Genomic DNA, 21718 nt, shown 5'->3' on the forward strand with positions numbered 1-21718 from the left:
TCAGACCAGCACTCTGCAAAGTATCATTTCATCCACTCTGTGGAAGATAAATCAAGAAAAGTAAAGTCTGGAAGCAAGGGACAAATTAAGAGGTTATTGAAGTCATCCAAATGAAAGATGATGAGGGCCTAAACTTGGTGTCTACGTGAATGGTTAGAAACAGATTAATATGAAAGGTTTTTTTAGAAATGGAATTGACAAGACTTAACAGCTGATTGTATATAGAAGGTTAGTAAGAAGGAGGATTTGATGATGATACCAAGGTTTCAAGCTTGGGAGGCTTGAGAATGTTGATATCCTAGATAGTAATAGGGAATATTGCAAGAAGGGAGGGTGGGGACAGTTAGGAAAATAATGAATTCTGTTTTGGACATGTTTAGTTTGAGATGCTTCCAGAAAATCTAGATGGAGATGTCCAGAAGGTAGGTGGTGATACAGGACTGGACCTTAGGAGAGGCAAAGTACGGATATATAGATCTGGGAGTCACAATTGAACCCATAAGAACTAATGAGATCATCAAGGGAAATAATGCAGAGAGTGAAAATATCCTAGGATAGAGCCCTGGGATACATCCAGAATTGGTGAGTGTGATGTCATTCACTCACCATATAGCAAATGAGTCATAAGAGAGTTATGTCACCAAACTCTGAGTTGGAAAAATATCCAAGAGTGAATGGTCAACAACGTCACATGCTGGGAAGAGGTCAAGAAAAACGATGACTGAAAAAGAAGGCCATTGAATTAAGAATTATGATATCTTTGATATTTATAGAGAGAGCAATTTCAAATGAGTGGTATGTTTGAAGTAAGTTTGTAAAGGTTTGAGAAGTAGAGGCAGGAAGGCAGGAGAGTAGAAGCAGTGAATTTTGGTAATTTTATTTTTAAGAATTTGGCTTTGAATGTGCATTTGCATAAAAAATAAATGGCATGACAGTTTTGTCACTGCTTCCTTGGATTTTGCCTATGAACTTTGAGAATCTCATCTATTACTTTTCTTTCTACATTCTATCTATATTCCTGGTAGCTCCCAGTCTTTCAGTCAAGGTTCCAGATTGTTTGATTCCTAACTATATTTTCAGCATTATCCTACATTACTCTACTTCATATGCCCTACATCCAGATAGGGCTCTTTTCTGTTTCATAATCTTGTCCTCCCCATTCTTCTTCTAAAGATTCGTACATACTGTTCCCCTTCCTATAGCCTTTAATCTTCCAGAGTTCCACCTACTGAAATCCTCTTCCTTTAAGTCTCAGCTTAAGTGCCATAGTCTCTAAGAAGCCTTCTCTGATCTGTCATCTCCCCTCAAATAGAAGTAATCTCTCTCCTTGAATATCTTGTGCCACTCTGTTTGACTTATCCTATGTATTTAATCATATTCTAATGAATATTAGAGTTGTTTCCATGCTAGACTAACCCTTCTGCAGAAAAGGACTTCCAGTTAAATAAAAGTATTTCTAATTTAGTTACTAATTGTAAATAACCCTGCTGTCATGAAGAGTTCTAGTCTTGAAATCAGGAAAGATCTGATTTGAATCTTGCCTGTAATGCTGACTGGCTATATAACTATGGGCAAGTTACTACTCCTCTCTAAGCCAGTTTCCTCATCTGAAAAATAAGGATAATGTTTTCTGGGGCACATTATCTCACACAGTTGAGAATATCACTTTGCAAACCTTAAAGCAATATGTGCATGTCTGTATACACATACATACATGTATATGTAAAAATTCACTATAACTTACCTATTCAGAGAGAATGTTTTACATACCATGTATGATCCATAATTGGTAGCAAAAACAGTATTTTTTCTATATTAATAGGGTAAACTCTTTTCATTAATCAAGATTCACAAATTTTAAATAAGGAAACTAGATGTTCCACCAGTGACTTCGTTGATAATTTAATTGCTTTTCTCTGAAATTATTCTTTTTATGAAATGCATTTAGGAATATATAAAACTTTTTTTTCCTTTCTTTACAAAAAAACATGTCTGTTAAGCCTCTGACCTTCTAAAATGGACCAAAATAAGTACAAATAACTTTCAATCCCTTCATCTATGTTTCTTCACTGTAGCCTTTTGTCTTCTAGATAATTTTGACACACGATGAAAAGCTTTCTGTCCTTTTCTCTCTTATTTAAGAAGTTAGTTTGGTGTATTGGAGTTATTTGGAGTTACTTTATTTACCAACGTATTTACTGAAATTCCATCTGTGCTAATGTTTTTTGTGACCTATCATTTTGTATTATAGAGATTCAAGGATAATTACCCCCATATGTAGCTTAGGTGGGGTCAGGTGGGGTGTGTGGTATACAGTAACTGATAATGAATACCAATACTCTTGTGGTTAAATCACTAAAGTTTTTTATCCCTAGCTATGATTTCTTCTCCTCTCTAATAGTTTATCTTACTGCAGTTTCTTTAGATCAAGGTTATGGGTGAAAAAATTATTTCTTGCTCAAGTATTAATAGTGTGGGAGCTATGGTGGAAAGGTCCTGTTCTAAAAAGAAAGGAAGGATTTTTAATGTGCTTTCACTATGTGCCAGGCACCTCATTTGATCTTCAGAACAACCCTAGAAGGTAGGTGCTATTATTATCCTCATTTTATAATTGAAGAAACTAAGGCAGGCAGAGGTAAAGTGACTTAACCAGGGTCCTACAGCTAGGAACTGCTGAAGGCTAATTCAAACTCAAATCTTCTTAACTCTAGACCCAGTGGTTCATCTACTGTGCCACCTAGTTGCCATGATATGATATGATATGATATGATATGATATGATATGAGATGAGATCATACAATTCAGTACAATATAATATAGAAAAATATGGTGTGACCCTAATTTGTTTGGTTCTCTTAGACAGCCTCAATTTTGTCATCTATAAAATGATGATTTAATCTCTAGAGTTCTTTCTGGCTTTATAATTCTTTGTTAAGCATTTCTTTAATAAAATGAGCTCTGTACATTAGATCACATTTCTTATGTCATATCCCTTACTCAGTTCAGCCCCCAAAAATAATTTTACCGAATCTCCCATCAACTATAATGGAAGGAACATGCACACTGGGCTACACATTGTCTAGAAAGTCCATATTGATACCACTGCTGAAGCACTTACCCAGGGTCCCCATCTAAATGCTTCCATTAGAACACCTTTTTTGGTACTAATTGAAATGATCTTATTTCACATCAGTAAATTGCTTTGAGAGCTCTCAGACCTAAAATTATAGCATATAACAGAAGATAGCATTTTTTCATCATTTCACTAATTAAAGTAATTATTATAGGTATGATTTTAGGGAAGCAGATAATTGAAAAAGGATTAAACTGGGTGTCAATAGAGGTTTTACTAATGACACTGTCACTAGCTATATGACCTTTGGCCCAATCATTTCTCCATGCCTCAGTTTCTTATCTGTAAAATGAGGGGGTTGGACTAGATTATGTCTAGATCCCTCCAGCTCTGAGAGTTCTCTCTTTTTATACAGGAGAATGTGCTCATATAGAATCCTATGGACAAAAAGCATTTTCTAACCAACTCTTTTCTATGCCAGTGTTAATGAAAGATTGTATGGAAAAAATTTCTACTGCTGTGAAAAGGTTCATTCAGCCTTTTCTCAATAGTTCAAGTGGTTGGTATTTCTGCTGGCTTCTAAAAGACATTACAAATCACAATCTGGAAAAAGTTCTCAAGCAGTTCCAAGTTTTCCTGCTGAATTTGGATACATCTTTAGGTCTTACTCTCTAGCTCATCCTTAACAACTGACAAAATATTTACTTTGCTCAGTACAGAAATGGGTAACATTTTCCAAAATATTAGACTAGGTTGGATTCAGAACACAGACAATGAGGCAAAAAATTGGACCTCTGCTGTAAGCCATGTAGTTGAATCATTTTCCAGAGTGCCATGAGAAAGAGTTTTAGCGAATATTGTACTGAACCAGGTCTTTTTTAAAACATTGAAGTAAGCCAGCATCTGTCTATAGTACATTATAATAGCAATAAGCCAGCCTCTCTCTGTACAATAGTGGGTGCCCATGAAATTCCATAACAGTGTATTAAATTTGCAAGGGAAATGATTGTCACTGTGAGTTTAGATAATGAAACAAGGATGATGAACCAATATTGTTACTGGTACAAATGCCTCCTTATTCTAATTTGGGATGGAGTTTCTAATTCTCTTCCCTTCACCCCCTCCTCAGGAATAATAATTATCCCATACACACTTAGGGTGTTTTTAATCCATGAAAAATAATGAAACCTCAACATAAATATTTTAAAATTTGTAATGACCTAGTAGTTTGATTAGCTATGGGACTCTGGGTCACTTAAACTTTTTCATGACTTAGTTTCCTCATCTGTAAAATGAGATTAAACTCAACCTCAAATTTCCCTTCCAGGTCTAAATCTATCATCTTATTATTATTTGGGTTAAAGTAATTCCATTTTAAAAAAATCTTTCTTATTTTACCTGAGAGGAGGGAGTAATTGACTGAAACACATGACTAACATTCATTCCAGAGCTCTTTCTTTTGTCTAGTCTTTACTTTAGCACAAAGATATCATTTTATAATAAATGAAATAATTTAAAAAATTAAATCACTGGTAATTAGTGTTTCACAGTTTTAATTCAAAGAGTAATAGTCACCTGTATTATAATTGCTATACTTTGTTGAAGAAAAACTCTATTTAGCTTTAGAAAAAATTGGCTAGAGACAATTTATTAATAATATATAAGCATTTCTGCTTAAGGAGCCGGTGCAAAGAGGCAGAGTCTTCCTCTGCTAATTGGAATTCCTTTTTATCCAAGTAATTTCCCCTTAATTTATAGTAATTGTGAAGGAAAAAAAAAGAAGATAAAATTTTATGGAAAAGGTTTTGGGTTTTTTTAGTATAGGTACAAAGGCAGCTAGAGTGGCTCGCTTAGATAGAGCTTTAGGCCCTGAGTCAGGAAGACCTGAGTTCAAATATGGCCTCAGACACTTACTAGCCATGTGAACCTGAGTCAGTCACTTTAACCTCTGTTTGGCATAATCCACCGAGAAGGAAATGGCAAACCACTCCACTGTCTTTGCCAAGAAAACCCACGGACAATATCGGTGTGCTTTGGTCTCCGGGATCACAAAAAGTGATTTAAAAGAAATTTAATTTTGGGGACAGCTGAATGGTGCAGTGGAGTTAGGAAGAACTGAGTTCAAATTTCAACTCAGAAGCTTACTAGCTGTGTGACCCTAGGCAAGTTCCTTAACCCAGTTTGCCTCAGTTTCCTCATCCATAAAATGAGCAATAGCAAAGCACTTCATTGCTTTCTTTCCTTCCAATTTCTTTGCCAGGAAAACCCCAAATGAGGCTACAAAGAGAATTCAGACATGACTGAAACAATTGAAACAAGAACAACATGAAGTTTAGGATGAGGTTTTTTGATTTACCTAAACAAAATCATAATTTTAATGCCAATGGCACTCCTGTAGAAAATATCTTCCTGAAACCAGTTCCTTCCCTAAAGTTTCTTCCTTCTGTCTGGTCAAAGGCGAACATAGAAATGCTTCTCTTAATTGAATTGAACAGGCATTTCTGCTCTTGCTATAGGCACCATAAACCAGACTTAACTTTCTTCTTATCAGGGAACCAAGATTCCCCTCTCTCCCTCACCCACATTGATTGATTTCTTTTCAAAGAACACTGATTAAGTCTTTGATTAAAATTAGACAGAGGATTTCAGACCAGAATACAGTTAATACTAATTCTTATTATCTTTAACACAATTGAAGCCTTAGTGCTATTTGCTTCCACAATTGTTTGTTCTAGAATTACACATCATTTTAGAAGAAAAAAAGTTACTCCTTTAATGTCTAGAAGCATCATGATAACACTGTATCTCATCAGTTCAAAAGGCTACTCTGGGCAATTTCCAGGGAAGAGATTACTTGTTTAGAGTTTGCTATATATAGGCTTTCATATATTTGTTTGAATGTACCAGAAAGAACAAGTAGTCATTCGGTGCTTTTGAATAAGAGTCTATTTTAAGGTAAAAAAATTTTAAATTTAGTCATCATTGCTATAAGATTTATACACTGATATTGCCTTCCTCCTCCCCTCCCCCCCAAATATGGGCATTCCCCTAGGATTCTACCCTCTGTCTTCATCTTATCTCTATACTCTCTCTGACAATCTAATCCACTCTCATGATCGTAACAGTCACCTTTGTACGGTTAATGTCCATTTGTTTCTATCCAGCCTTTTCTGTTCTCTTAAATATCTGATTATATTTCCAACTTTTGCAAGACACTTTTACCTGAATGGCACTTTAAACCCCAAATGGTCAAAACCAAGATCATCATATCCCTCTCAAAATCTCCTTTCTCCAAATTTTCCTCTCTGTCAGTAATTCTTATTAGCCAACATCAAACCCTAATAGGGTCTTGAGCTCTGTACCCTCCGTGAGCAGCTAGATCCTCTGTCTAGGAATAATTGACTTCACTAGTTTTTACTGACAATAAAATAAACACTTTCCTCTCCAAGAAACTACAATGATATAATAAGCCAGCAGAGTTTTTCCTTTTATTTTCTTGAAGGATTGGAGAACTAAATGTCAGTGTAGAGGAGGAAGAATAAAAATTGCTCCTATGGCTCCTCACTGCAGAATTGTGTAAATCACATTGTTGCCATTTGCCTAATTCCCTGAAGGGGGAAGATTATTTGATGCTGGAAGAATGTTGGTCAGATGCAAATCTCACATGTGTATAATAGGAAAAGGGCATTTGTTTAAAACTAAAGTATTGGAAAAATACTTTGAAGTTGATCTCTTTTATTATTCTGCCCATTATTTCAAAATGACTTTCCTGCTCCCCCCCCAGACATATACATATTTCAAAGGAAAATTACACATATTTTTCAGGCCATGCTTGACTTACTGTCTTCCTGGGGGACAGCAACCCCAATTTCAAAAAGCAAGGATTTGAGGAGGAGGATTCAGTTACCTAAATTTCATGTTAAACTGAAACATTTTCAAAAGGCTGTGTTTAAGAAAAAACATTTTTAAAAGACCATTAGAAAGTACTGATGAAATTGTGGGAATGAAGGTAGTGTAATTGAATTACAATGTTTATTGTCTAGCTTCTCTGGTCAGAATATTCATTCTTCAATTTAGTGTAGTGTTGACCTGGTATGGTCAAAGTCACATCAGTAAAAGCAGCCATTTGAAAAGAATAGAGTTTTGTTTATCATTAAGACATGATGCCATATCCTTTTTCTTCTTAACATTTTCTTGTTAATTCAAGAGAACTTTTCATTTTTATGTAAGTAATGACTAAATGTGCTTTACGACCTGTTAGGAACATTTTTACCCAGCACAGATGAAATAACAGGTCTCCAGAACTAAAGAGTTAGCCTTTGGATTGTGAATTGGCCAAATCTAATTAGATTTGAGGGGGCTAAGTCACAGAATTTATTTAATTTTTAGGGAAATTTAGAAATTCTGAAGGTCAATGGGAACCTCAAATAAAACTGGTGTCCTTTAATATATGATGTTTTTATTTGGGGTTTTTTCCACATGAGAGAATAAAATTGGAGCTAGTGATAATGACACCAAAAAGAAGAGGGAGGGAAAAAAGAGGATAAGTGAAGTCTTTTTTAAAAATGTACAACAGAAGGACATTCAGAAGGGAACGCATACAAACAGGACAGCTTTGAAAGTAGCATGTTGAATTTATTATGTATCTTTTTTTAAAGCAAATTGTACAGAATAGAGTTTCACAATTTCATACATAAGCCTCTTTTTCTATTCTACTTTATATATATGGGAATACTCATTTTGGGATGTTTGTTAAATTTAAAATAGAAAAATAAAAATTTTAAAGGAAATATATGCGAATCTTTTAGCTTTATTATTGTCTGTGATGTATTTGCTCTGTTTCTATTCTTCAAGATCCAGTGGGGTTAAAAAAACAAACAAACAAAAAAAACCAATCATCCTCACATTCAAATTGAGATTTAAATCTTTATTCCCTGCAGAAAGCAGAGGTTCCTTTTGTGGCTACATGAGACACCACTTTGAAGGCTGCTTGGCTGAGAATTTTTTGGCAGTGTCACATCACAGCATGCCATGGTAAAAACCCAAAATGAAAAGGCCACCTCTGGGGATTATGATTCTCCAAGTCAGAAGAAGCTGAATCTGCTATCAAAAGAACACAGAGGTTCCATCAGGGGGAAGGCATGAACTAATGGAGTTTTCTTGAACTTAACTGGGCATTTGCCTCAGAGCTCTAGTGAAGGGAGCAGAAAAGCCTCTCACTATTTCCCTCATTTTAAAAGAAAATTGTAAATGCTTTTTTTTCTAGCCTTTTCTACTTCAAAACTTTTGAATCTAAAAGGAATGATTCCAATTAGAATCAATTTCTTCTGGCACTGATCTCAATTTGTTGGGTGTTCACATGCACTTTGCTTAGCTGTTGGATTCTCCTTCTGTCAAGAGAAAACATTCTGCAACCACATCTTCACATCACCCAGTACAGTTGTCTCTCTATTCCCACTCCTTCCATTCTTCAACCCTTTCACCATACATCTCCATCCTGGGATTTAGAATTTTTATGTTTTGTTTTGTTGCAAATGAAACTTATCTTTAATACAGTTACTGACAATTAGAAATAGTAACAGTGAGAGGAAATATATTTCCTGGCAATAATACACAAAAGAGACATACAGAAGTTAATGATGCCTATAGATGTGTCTCCAGAGATTTATAACATTCTTTACTTTGAAGCCTAGACCTAAAAAAGGTCTTGAAATTTGTAACAGCCCTTTTATGTTTATATCATAACTACTGCCATTACCACTAGTAGTACCAGTACCATTATTTCTACTGTTGTTCGGTTGTGCCCAACTCTTCATGCCCTTGTGGACCATAGTGACCAGTACTGACCATGGGTTTTCATGACAAAGATACTGGAGTCATTCACTATTCCTTTTTCCAGTAGGTTAAGGCATACAGAGGTTAAGTGAGTCACATGGCTAGTAAATGTCCAAGGCCAGATTTGAACTGGGCCTTCCTGATTCCAGGTCCAGTGCTCTATCCACTGAGCCACCTCGCTTCCTCTTCCTTCTACTCCACCTAGCTGCTTACCACTACAACCTAATAGCATTTATTAAGAGTTTTGAGACTTGCAAAGCACTTTACTAATATTATCTCCTTTTTATCCTTACTACCACTCTGGGAGTAAGAACACTATTATTTCCATTTCATAGATAGGGAAAATGAGGCAGATAGAGGTTAAGTGATTTAATTATATTCACATATCTAATAAGTAACTCAGGCCAGATTTATACTCTGGTCTTCCTGACTGTAGGTCCTACACTCTATCCAATGTACCACCTAGATGTTCTCACATCAGTTGTCTCCAGAAGCTCTAAATTATTCTCCCCCCCCCTTTTTTTTCAAAGAGAATTAAACCATGCTTTAATAGAATCATGGGCTTTAGAGAGAGAGAAGGAATCTTAACATAATCTAGTCCAGTCATCCTTATTTTATAGATGAGGAAACTGAGGCCCACCAAAATGAAGTGGTTTCCACAATGTTGCATAAGTCATAAATAACATAATCATTATTCAAACTCATATCCTAATACTAAATCCAAAGGTCTTTTCCAGTCCAACCCACCACCACAAATGACAGGAACATAATATCAAGAAACTAGAAAGATGTCATAAATACTTCAGGATTTCAATGAATCTGGAATTCGATCAATATGGATATTTCCTCCCACAGCACAGATCATAGCTTTAGCACATATACTCACCTCTAGCCACTTTGGAACGGACCTTTGCTAAAATCCTCTACAGTGCAAGCACCCAGGGGGCCTCCCTGTAGACATTGTTGAAACAATGTGGGCCGTCTATTTCTTACATCCTGCTTTTACTATATAATCAGACTATTTCGTTTTCTGGCCATCAGTCTCTTTACTAATATCTTTTACACCAACCACTTTTGCCCATAATGAAATTTGTTCAATTAAGCAGGATGTGGTAAAGATAGGCTGCAGTCTATTTACACCCACTATGCATTTCTCCGTTGCTCCTGGGATTACCCACAATTTTGATTCATTGGAGATTGTGGTATTCCATGACTCATATCCGTATAGCATCAAAGGAAGAATATCGATTTTTTTTTTAAATTGAGTTTTGTTTCAAGGAGCAACTTGAGGTCATGAAAAGTAATATATACTTTCCCCCAAAAGCCATCCACTGTGTTTTCCTCCTACTCAGTTCTGGGTCTAATTCATTATCCATCTAAGGTATCTATCTAAGTGATATTGATAATCCAACTCTGTGAACTGTCTTTCCAGCTGCACTGACGGATGATGGGTAGAGCCTTGGTCTTAGAGGCAGGACCCAGGTTCACATCCTACCTCTGGTACTCTGTGACTATAGACAATTCACTTAACCTCTATATGTCTTGGATATTATCTTAGGTCTTTCCTACTAAGTCATAGATGGACTGAGATCTATATTGGTGAATTCCCCATGCTGATAACCATAGAGCCTTCTCCTATCTGAATACACAAAAATTGCACCCTGGCACCAAAACTTATTTAGTCCTCATATTGGATATAAGGTGATATTAATACTTAAGTGCACTTATACTTGTACTATCTACCTCTCAAGATTACTATGAGGAAAGTGCTTTTGTCAGCCTGAAAACCATTATGAATGTGAATTAATATTACCAGTCCCATAATCCTTTCAGAACTTTCATGTTTAGCATTCTCTTCAGTTTTTCATTATATCCCTCTTCTAATTTAATACCTGTACAGGTGCTCTTACACATAATCTGAAAAAATTCAATGAATTTGGATATTTGCAGGACACAAATTTCTCAGTTTCCTCCACTTAGAAATTTTTTCCCTATTTTTTGGGGGAAAAATTTTCCTGTTTTATATTCCAAATATAGTTTCCTCACATTCAAACCTGAAGTTGTAATTAGCTTTTTTCCTCTTCCTGCCTATATATATATATATATATATATATATATATATANCCCCTAAAGACCACAAGTCTCTTCCATCCATTCTGTGTTTTTCCCAATTTGGCACTCTACCTCATTTCTCCATTTGGATTCCTGCATTTAGCATGGTGACAGGCACATAGTAAGCACTCAGTAAATGTTTTTTTTTCCATTCCATCCTAGCCTTACCTTGAAGCACTTCTACAATGACTAGCAGGATGAGGCATGAGTGGTATTTTTAGGCACATTAATGTGACATGGTATGCTGAACAGATGCTAACAGGAAGCAAGTGTAGTTGCTTCCATAGTCTATTCCCCACCCTCTCTCCCTTTTCTGCCTCCACTACCATCTATACCCTGGAGTCTGCTCCCTAGTGCCCCCTATTGATCACCTCCTTCTCTTTGGACTTTTTTTTCCCCCCAGCCTGGCAACAAATAGTTTACTAAATACTAACAAATTCACAATGTGCTAAGGGGTGAAGGAGCTCATGAGGAAGTCAGCATGCAAACAACTATGTCAGGAAGACCTGAGTTCAAATCCAGCCTCAGACACTTCTCTGTGTGTCCCTGGGCAAATCACTTTATATCTGTTTGTCTCAGTTTTCTTATCTGTAAATTGACGATAACTACTATACCTATTTCCTGTGAGGATCAAATGAGATAATAATTGTGAAATTCTTAGAACAGTCCCTGGCTCATGGTAAGCACTATGTAAATTGTTTTTGTTTTCTTAAAACTATATACATAGGGGCAGCTGGGTAGCTCAGTGGAGTGAGAGTCAGGCCTAGAGACAGGAGGTCCTAGGTTCAAACCTGGCCTCAGCCACTTCCCAGCTGTGTGACCCTGGGCAAGTCACTTGACCCCCATTGCCCACCCTTACCACTCTTCCACCTATGAGACAATACACCGAAGTACAAGGGTTAAAAAAAAACTATATACATACAAAATAAATGCTGAATAAGTGGGAGATAAGCAAAGCTGGGGTGGCACCAGCATTAGAGAAATACAAGAAAGACTTCATATAGAAGGTTGGATTGGAGCTGGGACTTTAAGAAAGCAAGGGCATCCAAGAGACAAAGATGAAAAAAGAATTCTAGGCATAAGGGTCAGAGAGAAAAAATTTATGATGATGGAAGAAATAGTGTCTTGGGGGAAGAAAAGCAAAGAGACTATTAGCTGTGGGTTGCAGATTACATAGAAGAGAAAAAGTTATAAGAAAACTGGAAAGGTAGACATGGGCCAGCTTATGATGGGCTTTAGAAGCCAGAAAATTTAATATTTGATCCTAGAGGTAATAGGAAACCACTGGAATTTATTGACTAGAGGTGAGGAAAGAATGACATGGTCAGATCAATTTGACCTGTGAAAAAAGAAATAAGCTTCTCCATCTTCCTTAACTTAGTCCCTGAAAAGAAAATGCAATGTGTCTTTTAGGAGTATTTTTTAAAAGTTTTGCTACTGTACTACAAATATATAGGAAGTTAAAACAAAATGAACTAGTCTCAACAGTTAATTTTGGTCCTATAGAGAAGCATAGCGGTCAGTCAATCAATCATTTAAGAAGCATTCATTAAACAAGAACTTAATATGTGTGAGACACTGAAGATACAGAGAAAGTAAAAAAGTGGTCCCTCCCCTCCAGAAAGGTATATTCTAGTGGGGGAAGCAACTGTCAATAAGTAGGTATATACAAGACATATACAGAACCCATGTAAGGAAGTCTGAAAGAAGAGGCATTAAAAGTGAGCTGGATTTTTTTTTCTATCTTGGGTCTCCCTTAGATATCCCTTGCCTAATTGACCTCTGTTCTTCCCACTTGGTCAACAGTCATCCAAGCCAATACTGTTTAGATTAGATTGGGTTTAAAGTTTCTAGCTGATAGTGATTTGGTTTGTTAAACCTGCCAGGTGTCTCAGACACCTGAAACTGAGACACCAGACAATAGATTTGTATGTAATTTAATGTCTAAAATCTATTTTCTCTGAATATGGGAGCCTTAGGCTTATGGCACGCATTCCCTTTTAGTGTAGTGTCTGGACACACCTTTCTTCCTTGATTTCTGCCTTAGAATTTGAAGTCACCTCTGTCACATTAGAATCTTTATCAGTGAGCCTGTCCCTGGGCTCTGACTGACATAGAAAGAGTTCCTCTCTGGGCTTCAACCATCCTGCAATGACCTTGCATTTTCCTAATGCAGATTTGATTGACTCTGTCCTTGGGAGCCCTTCTTTGCCTTTGACATATGTTCCCTCTTCTAGTTAGTTTGCCTGAAGCAGATCTGCTACCTGGATTATGTAACATCCAGTTCTGCCCTCAATGGTAGAGTTGGCTTCCTCACTGTAGAATGATTAACTAACATCTGTCCTTCCCCACCTCCAGCTCTGCTTCCAGGATCCTCTCTGCATTACAGATGCAACCTGAAGACAACAGCAATCCTCATTCATTCTTAAAATTGTCATGCTTAGAAAAGAGATGAAATCACTTGTCTGGTGAAAAAAAGAGAGAGAGAGATGGCAGAAATGATAAGAGGAACAACTCTTCTGTACCTGATTCTGACCCCTGAGGGACTGGTTACCAAAGTACAAATGACTATAGGTTAGGAAGATGCTCCTGAGCCAGTAATAGAAAATGGGGCCACATGTCTTGTAAAAGGATACACCTACATCTCCCTGGTGGTCTGATGTCCACCCTTGATTTTGACAGAATATATTTCAAAGAGTTCTACTGGGGAAGTTAGCTCTAAAGGGATGAAGGAATAAGAACAAAATTCTGACTACACAAATGATTCTGATGAGGAAGAAAAGTGAGAGCTGTCTCAAAGGACCCCTGTGCCTAGACAGAGAATCTATAGGCCAAATTATATTTAGAAAAGAATAAAAAATATGTACTCTGAAGGTCTGTGAGGAAGTGAAGGGGCTAGGCCAAAGAAAACTTGTTTAAGGATTTTAATAGTAAAAGGAGTGAGAGAAACAAAAAAATTTTGAAGGCAGAAGAAAAGGAGCTGGGAGATAGGAAAATTAAAGATACAGTAGAAGGAAGGTTGTGGGAGTAAATTTTCTCAGGAAATAAGAAGGCATAGTATCTATACTGTAGCAGAACTTTATAGAGGAAGAGCAGAAAATATTTTGATTTTTAATTTTTTTGCAGAGAATTTTAAGAGGGTACATGTTGAGAGTGAGCAAGTAAATAAAGGGAAAACTCACAGGGGGTATTCTGTATTTTCTCAGTGAGATAAGATTTATTTGTTTTGAAAGGGGATGGAGTGGGTAAGGGAGAGACTAGGGTCTTAAGGGAGAGAAGAAAGTTTGGAGCAGTCACTGTGGGGCTTCATCCAAGAAGGCCAAGAGAAATGAATAATAGGATTGGCAGTAGTGACTAGTGCTTAGGAAATGCCTTTCCCTGAGAGACCAAGGATTAGAGGAAAAGCCAGGGATAGTTATTGCTAATGCAGTTTTGAGTACTTTTACTCTCCTATCAGAAGTGTAAATGCTGCCTGAGTAGCTACTAAAATGCAGACAGCCCTTCTCTAACCATTTTACAATTAAGAAGGATTAAAGGGCCCTCTCTGACATTTTGCTTCAAGGCCCAGAATTTAGACTGGTCTCTCTCTAGGGAGGGGGAATGTTAGCCAGGACAAATCACAATGTTTGGGCCCATGCCCTCTTGCCATCCCTCCAAGATTTATAGATGAGTGAAATCTGCTTTAAATTAGTATTAAGGGTTAAAGAAATTAAAAAAAAAAAAGGATAACTTGTGAAACCTAAAGGATGTCTGGAAGAAGATAGAACAATCTCATTGTTTTGTTTTGTTTTTAGTAATGGTAAGAAAGTTTATGGTTAGTTGTAGTAGTTAGAATAATCATAGTAATAATGATGATGATATTAACAATCAAGTGGGGGTGTGATAGATGGAGAATTGGTCTCAGAACTAGGAAGGCCTGGGTCCAAGTTTAGACTTCATTGAATTCTGTCATTTTGACCCTGGACAAATTACTTAACTTCTTAGTGCCCCAAGGCAACTGAGACTAAATTTCTGAGCAGGTGCCATCTGCATTGATAAAGGAAGTTTCCTATAATTCCCTACAGTGATGAAATCTCAGGTTCATCCAAATAAAAAAGTAATAATAATGACAATTGTTCATATAATATTTTATAAGTAACCATTACCTATTTTGATCTTCTATTAGCAATGCTGTGCTTTCTCTCCACACCCATGTTAGAAAAGAAGAATATTTAGATGAAGTCAGCAATGCAGAACCCAAAAATCAGGCTGCCTGATCTTTGACATTTCTCATTCTGAGAATAGGAGAGAATGGGAATTCCATCAGTAAGGTCAGACTCCAGGGAACTTTCAGGAGTTCTGCTTATAAGTAACTCATAATATCTGTAAATTGAAAGGAAAAAAAACCTCTGAAGCCTCTTCATAGCAAAACAGCATAGTTCTAGAGAGCCTGATCTTTCCTGGATGGCTTTCATTTTCATTGTATGTGTCATAGGAGACACAGAATTTCAGAACAGGAGCTACCATTCAGCAGTTTTGCTGAAAGACCTTAAAGTATAGAGAATGCATGCTTCTAAAAGAGAGGAAGGAAGGAAGGAATGGAGGGAGGGAGGAAGGAAGGAAGGAAGGAAGGAAGGAAGGAAGGGAGGGAGGGATGGAGGGAGGAAGGGAGGGAGTGAGGAAGGGAGGGAGGGACAAAAGGACTATTAGACATTTCTGCTTACATCAGTCTAAATATGCCTCCCTACAACTCCCAATCATGGTCCCTAGGCCTCAGCTCAGGCTGAGCAGGATCTATGGAATTCCTTAGACACATAACTACCCTGAAAATAGTTGAAAACAGCCAGCGTGTTCCTCACTCCAGGTCTTGTGTTTCCTACCTTAAACCTCCTCATTTTCTTCACTGCATCTTTCTATGGCATGATGCCCAAATCCCCTGAGCATCCTCTGTATTCCAGCTTGTCAGGATCCCTCATAAAATGTGGTCACCAGAACTGAAAACAGTTTTATTGAACCTGGTCATCTGACCTAGCATTTTCACAGACTTAACTATTCAGAGAATAAAAGGGAGTCCTTGGGAAGGTAGAAGAGATGGGACTAGACTATCAAGGAAAAGTCAGAGAAGAAAATTCCTTCAGGCCCTAACCACATAGTGGTACTTACAGTGTGGTGGCCTCATAATCTAGCTGGATGGTTCAGGCAGCAAGCAAGTAGTCAGTATACATTTATTAAGTGCCTACTGTGTGCCAGGCACTGTGTGAAGTGTGAGCTCCAAGGCCACCTGTGTGTTTAGTATATGTGACGATATGCCTTTATTAAGCCCCTGGTCCACTAGGAAGAAAGCAAAAGTTGCTACTGGTGTATTTTGCGAGGATACCAAGCTCTCTCCTTTGCTGAAGTAGCCATTGTTATTCAGGAGTTTGTCATGTCTGACTCTGTGACTCCATTTAGGGTTTTCTTGGCAAAGATCCTGGAGGAGTTTGCCATTTCCTTCTCCAGCTCATTGGACAAATGAGGAAACTGAGTCAAAGAGGGTTAAATGACTCGCCTGAGTCACACAGCTCGTTAGTGTCTTAGGGCAGATTTGAACTCTGGAAGGTAAGTCTTCCTGAAAACTGTGGACCCAGTGCTCTATCCAGCCACATCAAGGCACCATATTAAGCTCTGAAACCAGGGAGAGCCTATTATAATTATACTTAGTTATTGATGTGTCACCTCCGCTAGAATGTGAGCTCCTTGAGGGCAGGGACTTTTTTTTTGCCTTTCTTTGGATCCCTGACCTTTAGCAGGATGCCTGGATGAGAGTCAGTTCCTGGTCAATGTTTTTGCTTGACTTGACTTGCAGAGCCGTGTGTGTGTGTGTGTGTGTGTGTGTGTGTGTGTGTGTGTGTGTGTCCAGCGCATGCTGGAATGAGAGCAAGGAAAGGAGCCATCTTCTGGGCAGCCCAGCCTGGTTCTGGGCACCAGCTTCTCTGGGGTTTGTGTTCCTCTCCGGCACTTGGCACACAGGACGCCGGTGTGCCGAGCCCTGCTGCATCCTGCTCAAGGTCCTGCTCACAGGGAGCCCCAGCAGGCCTGGCAGCAAGAAGAGCTCCCACAGTTGTGACCTTGACGGCTGTGACCTTGACGCTCAGCGCTCCTCCGTGTGCCCGTGTCAGAAATCCCAGAAGCAAAGGGCGGCATCACCCCTTCACACAGGAGAGAACCTGAGGCTGGGGGTCCATCCAGGGGCTGTGTGGAGTAGAGTGTTCCTCTTGGAGTCTACATCCTGACTCTGAAACTTGAGAACTGCATGTCCTTAGGTGGCTTGCAGGCTCTCACCTTAAGTTTCTTCTTCTTTCAAATGGGCGAATAATAGGTGTCCTAGGCAGGTAGGTGGATCCACAGAGGATGCTCCTCTCCGGGAGTCAGGAAGACTGAGTTCCAATGGGGCCTCAGACACTGACTAACTCTGCAACCCTGTAAAATGGACAGGAGAAGGAAATGGCCAACCATGTCAGCATCATTGCCCAGAAAACCCCAGATGTGGTCATGAAGAGTTAGACATGACAGAGATGTGGAGGGAACGTGCTTTGTCAACTATAGAGATAGAGTATGGATGTGTATGAAAAAAAATTATATATATATATATATATACACACACACACACATATGTGTATGGATATTTGCATGTGTATGTGTGTGAGTTATAGAAATGATCCCCACATTTCCCTTAATCACACCTGACAGCGGACGTGCCTCTTCCCACCAGTGCTTACTCTGTGTCACTACTTATCCTGATGCCCAAAGCGGAAAGGAAAGTCTTCAAAGCAGATGGTATATGGCATTGTTTTTATTTTATTTTGAAGTCCACTTCCAATTATTCTTTAAAGCAAGACTGCTATCAGTAGAACAACCAAATTTTTATTTATCTGACAAAGTAGGATTACTCAAATGTGAATTAACCCACACTATTCCGATCAACTGGTTTTTGTTGTTCATTCATTTTGGAATGGCTGACTCTTTGTGACCCCATTTGGAGTTTTCTTGGCCAAGATACTGGAATGATTTGCCATTGCCTTCTCCAGCTTATTTTACAAGTGAGGAAACTAAGGCAAATAGGGTTAGGTGACTTGCCCAGGGTCACACAGCTAGCTTCATCTCTAATCTGCCTTTCAAAGGAGGGAATTGTCAGACAATATTTCAGAGGCAACCAAGCTTTTTTTTTTCCAGAGCTTTCTAAAACAATTATGTTTTTAGGAAGTAAGGAAAGCAAGCTGTGTAGTAGTGGAGAAAAGAAAATAAAGTTAATATCTGAGACTGCATTTGAATTCATGTCTTCCTGACTCCAGGACTGGTTCTCTTTATACATGCCACCACCTATCTGCCAAATTTCTACCTGTATTGCTTTCTCCCGTAGATAACTCAGGCTTGGTTACTCCTCTTATGCCCTCTAATACATTGGACAAAGACGAAGAATTAGCAGCCTGGCTTCCCAGGCCAACTTCTAGCCTCTTCTTTTGCTACCATTTCTCAGCAATCTTGTTTTTTCTTTGAGGAGAAATAGTAAGTTTAGCAGAACTTGGGCAGAGGAAGAAATGGAAAAACTGATCAGAGGAAATATTCAGTATACAAGATCATGGAAGTGGCTCAGTTTAAGGAGATGGTGAAGCCTAAGGTATGACCACATCAGTGGATGCCCAAGAAAGAAAAGAATTATGTAGGTTAGAGGAGTTGAGAGTATTAATGAACAAAAATGATTGGTATTTTAAGCACATCTGCATCCTTATTGAAGTCCCCAAGGCTGCAGGAAGGATTTGGGGTTGAGAAGAAGAAATTGAATTTTGTAAAACGGGGGGAAAGTGACCCAGAGGTCAATAAATTACTACTACAGGAATCTAAGTGTAGGGTAATATAGATTGTCATCTCTATATAAAATCAGTTTTATATATTCAACCCTAATCTCCTAAACTCTAGTCCCACATCTTCATAGGAGTGTCCTACATGTCCAAAAAGGAATTCATCATTTTCCAAACTAATTCTACCTCTCTTTCACATTTCCCTATATGGGTTGTGATTTTCCCCATCAAACAGCTTGGCAACTTCAGGGTCATCTTTTACTCTTCCCTTTCCCATATTGAATCATTTGATAAGCCGTATCAATCATTATTCCCTACAGTATTTCTTGAATTTTCTTCTCCTTTCTCTTACATTGTCATTACCCAAGTTTAGGCCTTTATCACTTCCTTCATAGACTATTATAATAATTTCCTAATTATATTTTACCTAAAGATACTAATATTTCCCTTCTGTAGGCCATCCTTCATAAAGCCTTCAAAATAATCTTCCTAAAGCTGACTAGGTCACTCCCCCTGCTCACAGATCTTCATGACTCTCCAAAGCCTCTAGGATTAAATACAGATTGGCTTTAAGAACTTATAAAATTGCCTCTCCAACCTAATTCTCTAGTCTTACTCTCTTTCACACACTTTGTTCCAATCAAACTTAACTCCTTGTTCTCCAGCAACTACATTTAATTTTGTTGTTGTTCAGTTGTTCAGTTATGTTTAGTTCTTCATGACTTCATTTGGGTTTTTTTTGGCAGATATACTGGAGTGACTTGCTATTTCCTTCTTTATCTCATTTACAGATGAAGAAACTGAGGCAAATATACTTAAGCAACTTGCCCAGATTTACATAGCTAGTAAGTGTCTGAGACTAAATTTGAACTCAGAACTTCCTGATTGGAAGCCCTGGACACTATCCACTGTGCCACCTAGCTCCCCATAGCTATCCTTGAATGTAGGAACTTTTATTTTTGTCTTTGTTTCCCTGATGTTTATAAGTAGTGACTGCCCTGTATATAGTTCATGGTGAAGGCATGTTTGTTTAATTGAATTGGGGGAGAAGAAGGTTGCTTTTATGAAAGAGCCTAGAAGAACAGAATAATGAATGTTGCTTTTAATTGAATTGCATTTAAATAATTGCTTCAGAGTATGTTGACCTATTTAGGAAATCTCAGTTTATTGTGTTTTACATGAATAGTTGTTTGTCTTTTTTTTTTTACAACATATTTATTGGTGGAAAACCATTAAAAAATTTTTTTAATGTATTTGCTTTCTGTTTTAAAAAATTTGCTTATGAAGTGATATATCACTATACATCCCTTTAAAGAGGTCTCTTCTCCCTGGTTAGCATCTGTCCGTGGTGCTAGAGTTGACCCCAATATGCCATTATATTTTATAAAGATGCCCAAATATATTCAGTAGTATTGTTGTTTAGTCATGTGTGATCCTCTTTGGGGTTTTCTTGGCAAAGATACTAGAGTGGTTTTACCATTTTCCTTCTCCAGCTCAGTTTGCAGTTGAAGAAACTGAGACAAATGGGGTTAAGTGATTTAACCAGGGTCACATAACTAGTCAGCATCTGGGGCTGTTTTTGAACTCAGCAAGTGTCTTCCTGATTACAGACCCTGTACTCTATTCACAGTGCCTCCTAGCTACTCCAGTGTATTCATTAGCCATACTAAACAGGAAAGAAATTGCTGCTAAACACACACACACACACACACACACACACACACACACACACAAGTTCATTAAAAAAAGCAAAAGGGTTGTCTAACTTTATTATCTTTTCTCTACTACTACACAACTTGCCCTTCTAACCTCCTAAGAAAGTAATTGTATTTTAGAAAGCTCTAGAAAAGCTTGGTTGCCTCCTAAATACAGTCTGACTATTCCCTCCTTTGAAAGGCAGATTAGAGTGATTAGAAATAACAAGAAGAATGTCTGTCCTTAAGGGGATATCCTAAAGAAAAAGATCAGTCATTCTCTCTTATCCCACCTTTCCCTAGTAGTGGCACCAATTGCTTCTGAGGAGGAATTTTTCCTGAAATAGAAGAAAAATCAATAAATATGTTTGAAAATTGAAAGAATATTGTCTACTTTGAATGGCATTACTGGAGAAATAAAGACTGATATACAGATATCCCATTCCTCAATGGGCGATACCACATTGGGCTCCTCTAGAGTAACAAACATTTCCTTGATTTCTCTAAGAATTTTTATCAAGAAATATTGAAGCCATTAAGAAACAAAAATGGCAGCAAGAATACAAACGATTGACTTGGAGGGAATAAGAGAAATGTTTTGGCTTTATAATTTTGATGTTTGGAATTTTGTCCTATGATACAAAGTGATAATGAAAAATTGTTTGCAAAGAAAATTTAGGTGAATTGGAAGCCTGCCTAATGGGCACTTCAAACTTCCGAAAGCTTTGTGCTTGCCTCTCCCCAAAGGACAGGTGATCATTTCAGCTTTGGAGTTAGTCTTAGGGTAGCAACCCATTGTTAACTAGAGGGCATATTCAGCACCTATCCAGGAACTATGCTAGGTCCTAGAGATATAAAGGACAAAGAAAGAAACAATCTGCTCACTGGTGAGTTTACATTCTAATAGGGAAGACAGCAATAAATATGTAATAGCTCTTTGGTTACAAATACATTATTAATATTAACTATCTGAATTTAAACAAATTAATTAAAATAAAAATATTTTCAAGTAGTTAAATACAAGGTAGTTTTAAAGGGAAGCACTAAAAGTTGGAGAGATCAACTATGCCTCAGTTCTTTATAACTGCTTTACTGTATAACTGGAAAATTCCTATAGCCAATCTGGAGCTTTATCCCATACACCTTCAGGACCCCAAGGAGAGCTGGGACCAGGACCTACTCAAAGG

At 37.7% G+C, this 21718-nt stretch overlaps 1 protein-coding gene across 6 annotated transcripts in view; it reads left to right on the forward strand.

The window, feature by feature from the left end:
• AIG1 (androgen induced 1) overlaps nt 1-21718 on the forward strand; it is a 329441-nt gene that overhangs the window by 201235 nt on the left and 106488 nt on the right. Inside the window, exon 4 of one of the 6 annotated variants that reach the window (XM_044671570.1) lies at nt 8014-8194. The exons of the other annotated variants lie outside the window; for them this stretch is intronic. Coding sequence (XP_044527505.1) covers nt 8014-8043 — 30 coding nt within the window. The 3' untranslated portion in view covers nt 8044-8194. Of the gene's footprint in view, nt 1-8013; nt 8195-21718 lie in introns of those variants that run through there. 6 annotated transcript variants of the gene reach the window in all.

This window comes from Gracilinanus agilis, chromosome 4 (assembly GCF_016433145.1).
Source record: "Gracilinanus agilis isolate LMUSP501 chromosome 4, AgileGrace, whole genome shotgun sequence".
Lineage (NCBI taxonomy): Eukaryota > Metazoa > Chordata > Mammalia > Didelphimorphia > Didelphidae > Gracilinanus > Gracilinanus agilis.